Source organism: Brassica napus, chromosome A1, assembly GCF_020379485.1.
Source record: "Brassica napus cultivar Da-Ae chromosome A1, Da-Ae, whole genome shotgun sequence".
NCBI classification, from domain to species: domain Eukaryota; kingdom Viridiplantae; phylum Streptophyta; class Magnoliopsida; order Brassicales; family Brassicaceae; genus Brassica; species Brassica napus.
The window spans coordinates 17,561,914-17,575,763 of NC_063434.1; the positions used below are offsets into that span (position 1 = coordinate 17,561,914).

Sequence of the window (13,850 nt, forward strand, 5' to 3'; positions counted from 1 at the left end):
TGCAACCTAGTCAAACAAAGTTGTTTTGGCTTCTGATGACAACCGAAAGATAGGAACATGAACATTTCCATTGCTCTTGATATGTAACTTACTTCTTGAGCAAATATCAGGTAAGTACATCCTTGCCTTCTTGTTATCTTTGTCTTCCCATGGACGTTCAATATTGTATTCATGATGTTGTCAAAAAAGTTTTTCTCTATATGCATCACATCCAAGTTGTGACGTAAAAGAAGATCCTTCCAGTAAGGTAGCTCTCAAAATATACTCTTCTTATTCTAATTGTGTGTCACACCATACCCATCAATCATATTTCCAGGAACATGCTAGTTTCCTCCACACTTAACTGTTTCATGAGCTCCATAATAATCAATGTCGGCTTCGATCTGTTGGTCGGTGAGATATGGAGGAGGACTGTCTATGACAACTCTTTTGTACCTAAACAATGTATTATTTCTTCTCTACGGATGAGAAATGGAAAGAAAACGACGATGACAATCAAACAAACAACTCTTCCTACCATTCTTCAGTTGAAAAGCATCCGTCGATCCAAGACAATATGGACAGGATAATTTTCCATGTGTTGTCCAACCAGACAACATCCCATAAACAAGAAAGTCACTTATTGTCCACAGCAGAACTGCTCGCATCGTAAAATTATTTTTCAACAAACAATCATACGCCCTCACCTCTTATGACCACAACTCCTTTAGCTCTTGTATCAATGGTTGAAGAAAAACATCTAGCGACCGTTTTGGATGCTTCGGCCCATGGATTTATAAGGTTAAGAATAGAAATTCTTGTTCCATACACATTTCCGGCGACAGATTGTACGGTGTAAGAATGACTGACCACAAAGAATATTGTCTCTGATACATTCCGAATGGATTAAATATATCGGTGCATAACCCAAGATAGACATTCCGAATATTTCTACTGAAATTTGGGTGTACCTTGTTGAAATGTTTTCACGCTCTTGCATCTGATGGATGAAGGACCTCGCCATCCCTCTGGACATGTTCGGCATGCCACATCATCGATGCAACATTCCTCTCAGATTACTATAACCTTTTCAACATGTCTGTAATTGGTAGGTACCACATCCTTTGATATGATACCCTATTCCTCCCACGTCCTTGCGGTTTGAATCGTGGTTTCTTGCAGAATCGACACTCTTCTAGCTTCTCATCATCTTTCCAGTAGATCATGCAGTTATCGATGCAAACATCTATCATCTCCGAAGGTAACCGAAGACTATAAACCAATTTCTGAATCTCATAATAAGATTCAGCAGACACATTGTCTTCTAACAAATACTCTTTAAACAACTCCGCCCATGCATCCATGCAATTCTCAAGTAAATTATGATCCGTTTTAATATTCATCATCCTAGCTGCTAGAGATAATTTAGAGAGACCTTCTCTACAACCAGTGTAGATTGGTTGATTTGCAGCATCTAGCATTTCATAAAATCTTTTTGCATCCAAATTAGGTTCTTCTACAATTCCAGTTCCATCAGCTATTGTTATAGTTGTTTCTAAAAATGCATCAGTAATCATGTCTTGAACCCTATCATTATCTACCATCTGCTCCTCTTGATGGTAATTATATTCATTATGCAAATGAATCGGTTCTTCATTATTACCAGCATCCTCAAAATTATTATTACTACTACTTGTTTCATTTTCACCATAACCTTCTCCGTGTTGATACCAAATATAATATCGTGGTGTAAATCCCCGGTTTACTAAATGCTTCCATACAGTTTCACTGCGTACAAATTTTGAATTCTTGCATTTCCGACAAGGACAGAACATCTTACTGTTTTCCTGCGTGATCGGTGTAGAGCCCATATGGTACATAAAATGTCTCTAGCCCGCCCAGAAATGCATTCGTCACTCTCCCTTCCGAATCTTTATGGGAATACATCCAACTCCGTAACTTGTAAATATTACCGTCATCCGCCATTTTTTTTATAATTTGTTTTGTGAATTTTTTTGGGAAAATTTTTTCTTAATTAGAATTTTTTGGGGAAATTTTTGTTCCTCAGATTTTTTTTTTATTTGTTTTTGTTTGTGTGTTGTGAGAGAGGGAGTTGTGCAAAGTGACATATATATAGGAAAAAAATTCGAGTTTGGTAGGTGAAGTATAACAAGGATTTTACTAGGAAAATTTTACTAGGGTTTTACATCTCTCTTACATCAGTTTTACAACGAGTTTACAACGAAATTAGACAATTCAAAGTGCATTGAATACACGTTTTCACCAATAAATAACGGTAACCTGTGTCGTCGAAATATCCTCGTAAATTTACGACGAATATTGTTTGCCACATACTTTCTTCATAAATTTACAAGGTATTTACGATGAAACATTATTCTTGTAATTTTGCGTCTACGTTACGACGAATTTCAATTTCGTCGTAACATCCTCGTAAGCTACATGTAAGTTTACGAGGAAATATTTTCCTCGTAATTTTTTGTCGTTACGGAAATGTTTTCTTGTAGTGAACATATTAACCATAACACCACATATATTTAAAAAAAAAATAGCACTGCACATATGTAAAGTATTCTGAAAACTGTATTAAAATGCCACAGCATTCATACACATCTAAAGACCCGGTTCGAGCAACCAAATGTACAGTCAAATTCGAACCATAATATAAACCAGACAATAATCTGTGACTAAGCGACTGTACATTAAATTATTACTTTATGTTAACCAACTCGCTCGCTTAGTCACATGCTTAACCTAATTTTGTTACAAAATTGAAGTAATCTAAACTATTAAAAATGAAGTACAAATAAGAATTAACCCTGATTATTATTAAATATTTACATTCTAATGCCATTGAGTTAATAATTGGTTTGGTTAACCAAAAATTATTAACCACATTTATAGCAAAGTACACGGAAACTTCACCGGCGTCGTCTTCTACCACCCAACGTTGCCAAACCCTAGATCTTTCTTAGCCGTCAAATCCTGATATGACCAGCCAATTAAAAGATGGTCTTTCGTTTTACAGAAATCAATCCTGGTCTAAGAATCAGTCTTGACGACGGACATCACCACAATCATGACCGCTTCTAAATACGTCAAAGATTTGTAAGTCTCAAAGAAAAGCTTCCATCCTTCATAAGAAAATCTCATTTTTTTCATTTATGATTCATTTTCTAATATTGTTACCTTATATGTTTCTCAGGAATTACAGAAATTCATATTTCGCAAAAGTAGGTGAATTAAAGACAGAGGATTTGAGGTGTTTATGTTCTTGATGGGATTCAAGCTACATGTTTCAATCAAGGTATATAGTGTTTTTTATGGCTGAAGTGACAAACTTTAAGGAGATGGGTTAAGTAGAGGCATAAAACCAAGTTTGATGTGGTTTAGGAATAGAAAGAAGATGACGAGCTGAGTGTGATAGATTTCAAGTCATGTGTATAGATAGATCATACTTACACTTCATCTTAGAAAACCTTTGGGATTGCTCTCAGCTCGAAGCAGCTGAGTTCTGTAAAGTTACTTAATTTACTTCAGTCACTTCACAAATATGCATATTGTTTGTTGTGCACCAGTTACCTAGAAAAGGAATTTACGTGTATGTGTGCCGAGTATGCTTATACTCTTGGGACTATTTGATTTCGTTCAGAGCTTCGTTTTATGCATTGACTGACATTCTTATCGCTTTTCATGTGTCCGTCAGGGATAACCAAGTTTCCACCTATTTGGATTCATTATGTGTTGCAGTCACAGCTACAAGAGCGCTTAAGTCAGTTCTTGAATGAAATTGGATATCTTCAGAAGGGTAAGAAATCACAACATTTTTTTTTCTGCAGCTTATTGAATACAATTCTATCTTACTGAAGTCTGTATCTGTTAAGAGTGCTGCTGAAATTACTTTTAGTGAATTTGTTTGAGGGAAGAAGCTAATCTCTATGAATCTCTTCCTTTACATGGCTCCCATAGCTGTTTATTCCTTCTTCATGCTACCCTTATCATGGAGAAAAACGTTGTTGGCATTACAATTGAAATTTTTTTCTATGAGAAAATTTGCCATACTTAAGCTCATTTCTATCATCTAAAGCCATTGTGAGCATGATCACCTCTTATAAGATATAAGTGAATTCTGAATTTCTCTTTGACAGGTGCAGTTATGGGTTTAAAAAAGCGTGCTTAGCGTGAGGCAACCTTTGTTTGGGGGTCACCACCTCGGAGTCCTGAAGCAAGGTGAATTCAAGAAAGCGTCACTTCAACCTCGCCCCGAGCCGCTTTGGAAGCCTCACGCTGCACTGCTTAGGTGACTAACGGTAAGTTTCCAACGAAAACTTATTTTACATTTTTTTTAAAAAAGTTTATGTTGGTTTGATTTTATGTTTTAAGACTTTGTTGGCTTGTTTCTCTGCTTTTTGAACATTTTTGTTGGGATTAATTTTCTTTTAAGTTTTATTTTATGGAGAACTATTTATTTTTAATTTTAATGGTTTAGGATAATTACAAAGAACAGAAGAATCTGAATGATTTATATGTCCTAACCCCTAATCTTTCGTGTCGGTTCAGACTACACCTTAAGTTGGCAAGGCGGTACGAAGCGAAGCTATAGCGTGGAGGCGATCTTGACCTTCCCATCGCCTCAAGGGTTGAAGCGCTATTTTAAACCCAGCAGTAGCAATGGTAGTTTTGGTTCTAATTTTCAAGAATCATGGTCTAATTTATTGGAATGTTAGGTTACTTGATCACGTTATCAATAGTTATCCTCAACAGCAAAGACAAGAAACGAAGCAAATGAAAAAAAAACATTCACTTTATTTGTTAGGTCCCTCACGTAAAACACAGGGCAATTTTACTTTTCTGCGAACAAAAACCATTAGACAGAATCTTCGGAACATAAAACAAAAGATGTGTAAAGCAACGTCTAGAAGACTTCTTAAATAAATGTTTCAAATAAGTGATTACTAGATTTTGATCCGCACTTTCAAAATGCGGGTTTATTTTCTTTCTTTTTTCAACTGACAAATATTTAGTAAATATCATATTTTATATATTTGTGTTTTATTTTATAAAAGACTTAAATTTTTTATCTTTATTTATCGTATTACATTTTAAATGACTATTTATGTTTAAAAAATTAAACTTTATTTCTTTAATGAATTAAGTTGGTATAACTCTGATAAATTAATTTTATTATGTGGTTAATATTTTAATAAAAATAATTTATATACTTTTAATAAAGATTTATACTTTTCAATGAAAAAATTCAATTTTTTTTTATGAATGCTTAAATTATATTAGGAAAAGAAAAAAATAATAATTAAGAATAGTTGAACAAAAATTATTTGAACTTGGACTCAATAGTCCAAAAAAAAAAATGTGAGAATTGGATCTGATTTCTTAATCGGCCCAAATGGCCCAAGAAATATCTGATGTGGGCTGGATCCGAAAAAATGACCCAATATAGATGTGTTATTAATATTACTTGATTGCCCTTAATGAAACATGCAATGTTAGTAAAGAAAATAACATGTTAAGGTAAAAAGGACAATAGGATCCTGATTTAATAGTATAGATGTCATTTTTGTTTACCAATCTTCTACATCAAAACAATGATATATAAAAATAAGGAACATCTCATATATAAAAAATAGGTTGATGAACTTTTTACTATTTTTTATATAAAATAGGTTTTGAATTCCGAATAGTGGCCAAGAAAAATGAAAGTAATTTTTTTAAAAATAAACAAACATGTTTTAAACCTTTTTTAATGAACCCATTTCGGAGTGAATAATCAGTTATTCAAAGCGGCGTTTATATCTTATATATTAAAATAGAAATCATAACCTCATTTTATGTGTAATTTTTTTAGTTGGACCATCTCCTAAAAAAGAATCACATTTAATTTCCCTATTATTTATGTATTAATGTTACCTAAATGCTCTTACATATTGTCCCTACAAAAATTGTGTATTGTATTTCACTATATAGAAAATAAACTAACTAATAACTATAGAGTCTCAATTTCTATGACCATTAACGATAACTATTTTCAGTGTTACTATACATGTTGTTTTTCTTGCTATGAATCAAATTTCATGTGTCTTTGGTATTGCGGGTGATTGATGATTACATTCTAAATTGTGTTCTTTCTTTGAACAAACTTCTATGAACTTAAACAATCATACTCAATACTCAAGAAAACAATAAATTTGCTAAAAGTGGTTTTTAAAAATATTTTCTATCAACAAATAACTTATCAAAAATGCTACTCCTTCTGTTTATTAAAAAGTGTCATTTTGACTTTTTTTTACACCGATTAAGAAAGTGATTAATTTTTTTTTAAGTTGTTACTATTTACACATATTTGACCAATAATATTTGAGATAAATATAATTTAAAATTTAATTAAATTTAAATTGAAAGTAAATATAATATGTAATGGAATTCTAAAGTGACACTTTTGTGTAACAAAAAAAAAATGTTAGAAAGACACTTATTACGAAATAGAGGAAATAATTTTGTTTTTTATATATATCAAAATCTGATATCATACAATAATACGATTTACAAACAATTAGAAAATAATAAAAATCAAATTTTGAAATATAAAAATTGAAAAGAACACCCGCACGGATCAAGATCTAATAATTTAATTAAACCAAATGTACACTCAATTTTGTTACAAAATTGGTTACTTCAATTTTCTAACAAAATTGACTGTACATTAAATTATTACTTTATGTTAACCAGCTCGCTCGCTTAGTCACATGCTTAAACCCAATTATGTTATAAAATTGAAGTAATAATTTAATTAAACCTATGAAAATAAGATTTTGTGACTAAGCGAGCGAGTTGGTTAACATATTGTAAAGATTGTCTAAATTTATTGTTAAGATACTATTAGTTAATACATAATATATTTAATAAAAACAATTGAAGAATGGACCAATTTTTTAAAATTATTGACTTCTATTTTAATAGAATTGATTTTATGTTTAATCAAACAATAATATTTTAAAATAAAAATTTAACGGCCCATTGGTAAACTCTTGTGTTCCTTAAATTCGAGAGAATTTCTTGTCAACAACTTTCAAAAACTGCTTATATCATATAATATATTTCGTTTTACACAGAAATTATATATTATAAATTATATTAAAACTTTGATTTTAATTTTGGTTTATGTATATGATGTCAAACTTTTTTTTATTTTGGAGTATGCTTTTTCAAAGATTATTACGTTGCATTTATTCTTCAATTATTAAATATCATAAAAATACTGTAGATACTATTTTATTAGTAGCTAAATAAAATGCTGATACTGTTTAAATTTTCAGAAAATGTGTCCCTTTTCAAATTTAAATTAAGACTAAAAATGAATTTTTTTTATTGTTTAGTAGGATCCTTATATAAATATATAAAAGTTATATTCACTAGATAATACTTCACATACATTAGAAATAATGATCACCAAAATAAACTATCCGTCACTCACTTATTTTCAAATTATCATGTCAATATTCTTAGATATATTACTTGTTTATGTGTTTTAGTCAATTTAATATAAGTAAATTTACTGAATTTCTACCATGTAAAATGTAATTACCGTTTACAAATTTATAGATTTTTCAGTTTTAAATTTTATATTTTTAATCTTTTTCAAATCCACCTAAAACCAAATGTGAAGTTCATCATGAATTTAAAAATCATAAAACCTCTTACATAGTATTTGAACACAAATTTTAAATCATGGAATGAAGAACACTAAACTTAGTTTGAGTTTTTTTTCATTGAAATATGCTTATATTAAACAAAAAGATGAAAATCCAAGCTTATAAGAAACAAATTATTGACACTATAGATTCAAGAAAACGGGGAACTTTACGTGACTTTTCTCTCTCTTCGCAAGGCGAAAGTTCTAGCGTTCTCTAGGAGAAAAAACCCTAAATTGATTTCTCTCAAAATCCAATCGAATCAAGATGCAATCAAGTGATGAAAATATGGATCCGAGTGAAGGAGTGTACCAGCATATCGATTCTACAAAAGAGATCTGGAAAGCACTCCAAGATATGACTTTGGGATCTGACAGGGATCGGTGGTCCATCCATGAACATGCTCGAGAAGTCTTCCAAAAGGATCATCGAACCTGTCTGGTGGCTATGGGGCTTAATCCATATCATCAGAATCCTGCAGGGCTTAAGGTTGCTCTACCTAGAGCTTGGCAGCTAACGGGAAAGGTTGAGAGCCAGATCAACAATAACGGAACGGTGAATTTCTACTTCGAAAGCGAGCACCATATATTGATGGTTATGGAGAAGGCACCATATACTTATCGTGGTTGGTTAGTCGCTTTGGATATATGGAGTAATCAAAGCAAGCCCGACTTCCTACGCACTATACCTTTCAAGGTTAAGATACTTAATCTTCCTAATATGTATCGAAGGCCAGAGATAGTTTGGAGCATAGGATCCAAGTTGGGACATGTCAAAGAAGTATTGATCATAGAACCAACCGTGAATAGAGCGGCAGAAGTTTCAGTGAAGATTGATTTTAATGTTGATCACCCGATCATTTTAACGAAGAAAGTTGAAATCTTCACCAATACTCCACCTGCTGATCTGAGCTTTAGATACACCGGTCTCCAGAAGTTCTGCATCATTTGGGGAGTCTGAGGCATGAATTTGAAGCATGTGAAGGCGCGACTCTGCTCACTCAGAGACAGATGAGGCTATTGGATACCGGTACAAATCCATATGTGACTGCAGAGGAACGCAGTACAGCAATACAACAGTATTTGGCTAGCAGGAAAGAAGGTGAAACATCAAGAAACACAGCAGCAACTCAAACTATGGAAGAAGAAGCAACAGTGGGCTTCATAACACCAGCTGGAACAGGAGTGATGTCGTCTGCCCCTACAAGTTCAACCGCTTTACCAGCTCCAGCTGACCTAACAGACGACCAAGGAACTAAAAGGAAAGCAACTGAAGAAGCTGATGAGGAGCGTGAAAGAGCTCCAAAGAGGATTGTGTTGAATCAACCTGAACTTGAAGAAAATCATGGTTTGGTGGTTCTCCACAAACCACCACCTCAACCATGAAGCTTCTTCATTGGAATTGTCAAGGCTTGGGAGGAGACTTGACAATTCCACATCTAAAAGACATTAGGAAATCTCATAATCCTGATGTCATCCTCCTAGTAGAAACTAAGCATGTAGATAGCTATGTAAAACAACTAGCAAAGGACCTAGGCTACCAGAATGTTTTTGTTGTTTCTGCGAATGGTAGCAGTGGAGGTGTTGCAGTTTTTTGGAGTGAAAGGGTTAGGATTACTATGTTAGACAACCCTACTCTGTATTGTACAAATATGTGTATACAAGATGGCACCAACACTTTTTGGATGTCATATATATATGGGAATCCGGTTGCCAAGTATAGAAAAGAGCAGTGGAATGGATTGATTCAATCTGAGATTGCAGGTTATCTCAAAGACAAGCCTCGTCTTTTGGTTGGAGACTTCAATGACATCAAGAACGGCGAGAAGAAGGGAGGCATCATCAGGTCAATTATGTCTTGCTCCCTATTTAATAGATTGATTTCGATCCTTGGTGTCCACGATATTAAAACTCTGGGGGGAAAATATACTTGGATGGGAAAAAGATCTAAGTATACCATCATGTCCAGGATTGATAGGGCTCTAGCTAATAATCATTGGATGGATATGTATCCTTCTGCTACAATATCTTTATTACCGTGGATTGGCTCTGATCATCGTCCATTACTTTTAAATACTGAAGGATTTAGGTGGAAGAAGTCTTGAGCCTTCAGATATGACAGCAGATGGAGACTCTACCCTAAGCTAAAAGAAGTAATGGAGCAAGCTTGGAGTCAAGAATGCAAAATGTCTCAGAAGGAGATATCTACACTATAATAAAGAGGTTCAGAAGTGCATTATCCCTATGGAGAAGTAAGCATAACACAAACTCAGGGAAAATTATAAACCAGCTTAAGGAACAGATTCAAAATGTTTATGAAGCTCCTGTTATAGACTCTGCCAGGTTAGAGGATCTAAAACTTCAACTCCAACTTCAATACAGGCTTGAAGAGGAGTACTGGAGAACCAAGAGTAGGATCCTCTGGTTGCAAGCTGGTGACAAGAATACAAGGTACTTCCATTCTAAAACAAAGCAGCGGAGACACATCAACAGAATCACCTTTCTTCAGGATGACCAAGGCAAGGTGTACTCTACTGCTAAAAGCATTCGACAACATATAGAGCATTATTTTCAATCCCTATATGCTAGTAATGGATGTACTTTTGATGCAAACCTCTTGAATGGCATACCTTCTACAGTAACAGAAGACATGAATCGCAAGCTTACATCACCAGTCACAGAACAGGAGATTAAAGCTGCAGTTTTTGCTATGGATCCTGATAAATCACCTGGACCTGATGGGATGACTCCTGCCTTCTACCGACAGCACTGGGAAACTATTAAAACAGGTGTGATCTCATTTGCTAGACTATTTTTTGAACAAAATCGCCTAGATCCACATATAAATGAAACTCGCATCTGTTTAATTCCCAAGATAGAAAACCCAGTCACTGTCAAGGATTATAGGCTGATTAGTCTAGCTAACGTTGGTTACAAAATAATTTCGAAAATCTTGGCTGAAAGACTGAAACCATGGCTTTATAGGATAGTGTCTGATAATCAGTCTGCATTTATTCCTGAGAGATTAATCACTGATAACGTCTTGGTTGCGCACGAGCTGATGCATTCACTTCATACCAAGAACCTCAGGAATAAATTTATGGCCTTAAAACTTGATATTGCAAAGGCTTTTGATAAAATTGAGTGGCATTTTATAGACAGGGTTATGGAACGGATGGGATTCTGTTGGCAATGGTGACATTGGATTAGGCTATGCATCTCCACCATCTCATACTCAGTACTGATCAATGGAGAGCCAACTCATTTCATCAAACCGCAGAGAGGCCTAAGGCAAGGTGATGCCATATCACCTTATCTTTATATTTTGTGTACTGAAGGACTGTCTAGACTGATAAAGCACAATATTATTGAGCGTAAAATCCATGGTTTCAAGGCCTTCAGAAGTGGTCCTGCTATATCACATCTCTTGTTTGCTGATGATTCATTGCTTTTTTGCAAGGCGACTGAAGAAGAAAGCCGGGAACTGTTACAGATTCTCAACATATACCAGCGAGCTTCAGGACAAGAGATTAATTACAAAAAGTCGGCCACAGCCTTTAGTAAAGGTACACCCTCTCAACTTCAGCACAAAATATCTCAACGATTTGGAATCACGAAGGTAGGAGGATTTGGTAAATACTTAGGGCTCCCAGATTATATTGGTAAAAAGAGGAAAGAGGTTTTTGACTTCATAGTCCAGAGAGTCAAAAATAAATTAGAGGGTTGGTATTCAAAATTTTTATCCCCAGCGGGTAAGGAGGTATTACTCAAAGCTGTTATTACGTCTTTACCTACATACACCATGTCCTGTTTCTTATTACCAAAGACACTGATAAAGGAAATCACTAAAGCTATGAGACAATTTTGGTGGTCTGCGATAAAGGATAAACATGCCTTACATTGGGTAGCTTGGGATAAAATCACAGCTTCAAAACAAGATGGGGGGGTTAGGAATTAGAGATATGTTGGCTTTTAATAAAGCTCTGCTTGCTAAGCAAGCGTGGAGACTGATGACAAAATCTACATCTCTCCTCGCTCGTGTGTTCAAAGCTAAATATTATAGGAAAACAGATTTTATGGAAGCCAGAAGTTACCAATCATCAAGTTATGCTTGGAGGAGCATAATTCAAACCCAGCCTTTGATCAAAAAAGGAATGAAATGGATAGTGGGAGATGGGCAGTTAATCAAAGTCTGGAAAGATAACTGGCTCCCTGATAAATCTTCTGTTACCCCCAACTCCCCTCAAACAAACCAGGATCCTGATCTAATGGTTAAAGACCTTTTCCTCTTAGGTACAACAACATGGGACGCTAATAAGATTCGACGTCTGATACATGAAGAAGATGCAAAAAAGATCTTAATGACGCGTCCAAGTATTACGGGACTCTCAGATACAATACGATGGGATCTTACCAAGTCTGGAAGCTACACAGTCAAGACAGGATATCACTTGCAACGGACGATAGATAAAGAAGACCAACCGAATCAGGTTCCTATCTCATCTGCTTTCAATCTACATCATAGTGTCTTAACTAGATTTTGGAACCTGAAAATCCCTCCAAAATTAAAAATATTGGGGTGGAAAGTGATGCACAATGCACTCCCAGTAGCAAGTAATCTGAACAAAAGAGGACGTCGTTTAAATACTGACTGCCAAGTCTGTGGAGAGGGAGTTGAAGATATTAAGCACATGCTCCTAGAATGTAAAGTATCAAAGGAGATATGGTCCCTCTCTCTGCTGGATAAGTTTCCTGAGATAGAGCAGAACAGTACAGTTCAACACTTCTTACAAAGGATTGTTGAACAAAATACTGTTAACTTGGATCATACATTGCCATTTTTCCTTGGTTGGAGAATCTGGAAAATGAGGAACAAGGTTATCTATGAAAATAAAAGAGATCACATTGTGCAGGTAATCAGGGCAGCTTGGATGGATAAACAATAATGGGATGAAGCCATACGATGCGACCCACCAACGTATCAGGAGAGACAAATTGTTCCAAGCTCTGTCCCACAGGTTCTTCCACAAGGAGTGGACTTTACTGCACTGTAGACGCCTCTTGGAAGTCACCAGCGGATAAAGCTGGAATAGGATGGTCCTTATACAGCAAAGAAGGCATTCTTAGACTCCAAGGAAGCTCTGCAATTGAAGCTACTACATCTCCACTGGTAGCTGAAGCAATGGCGATACTATTAGCTGTTCAGCAGCTGAACTGCACGGGGTACAATAACGTCGCAGTTCTAGGTGACTCTCTGCAGCTGTTTAAGTGTCTCAATCATACGGAAACTGATGTTGGCAAAAGGGACGCCATCTTCAATGAGGCAACACCTATTGTGGCAGACATCTTAGCTCTTTCACACTTGAATAGATTTTGTTTCCAATGGGTACCTAGGAATGTAGTTCAATATGCTGATCATTTAGCTAATAGAGCTAGGTGTAGTATGCAAGAATACATTGTAACCTGGCTCCAAACATAAGCCATTGTAAAACCTTCATACGAAAATGAAATAGAAAGTTGACAAAAAAAAAAAAGATTCAAGAAAACGTTTCACATACATTAGAAATATTTTTACAAAATATTACAGATCTGTTTAATTTGGATTATTCAAGAACTTTTTATTCTCTAGGACACTTTATGTCTTATGTATTACTCAATAAGATACTTCTTGCTTGCCACACACATTATGACTGCGTAAAGTCTTTCATGCCCTCATATTTGACCAGACTACACAAAGACTAACCAGAGAAAACTAACCATGGTTCTTTCTCTTCTCTTCTCAATACTTTCTTTATTTTAAATAAACAAAAGACTTCTTCTCTCTCTTATTTCGTATCTCAAAATTATTTTCCCAAATCCATGAATTTCAATCTCACTGATTTCTCTTTCGACTCTAGTTTCATTTGATTTCAAAACCAACCACGATGCCTCACCAGATGATGTATGCGCCTCCTTACTCTCCTTATCAACACTATAATTATTTGTATCATCATCACCAATCTCGTGTTGCAAACATAAAAACACTGAGAACATTGAGAACTGGATCGATTATTTTGCTTAAGTGGATGGATGATAGTTTCCTTAATTGTTTATTTTCTTTCGTTGGAGAAGTAAGTATTGTGAGAACCGAAATTCGCACTGTTCCGTT

The 13,850-nt window shown here is 34.8% G+C and overlaps 1 protein-coding gene and 1 long non-coding RNA gene across 2 annotated transcripts; both read left to right on the top strand.

The window, feature by feature from the left end:
* The first annotated feature begins 1,533 nt into the window (after window positions 1–1,533).
* LOC111212040 lies at window positions 1,534–4,843 on the top strand. Its single transcript, XR_007314611.1, has 2 exons — window positions 1,534–3,805; window positions 4,146–4,843. It is a non-coding gene; the product is annotated as an uncharacterized LOC111212040 (long non-coding RNA).
* Window positions 4,844–7,991: 3,148 nt separating this feature from the next.
* Window positions 7,992–8,663, top strand: LOC111212039. Its single transcript, XM_022713419.1, has one exon. The coding sequence runs from the start codon at window positions 7,992–7,994 to the stop codon at window positions 8,661–8,663; it is 672 nt and encodes a 223-aa protein (XP_022569140.1).
* Window positions 8,664–13,850: the final 5,187 nt, after the last annotated feature.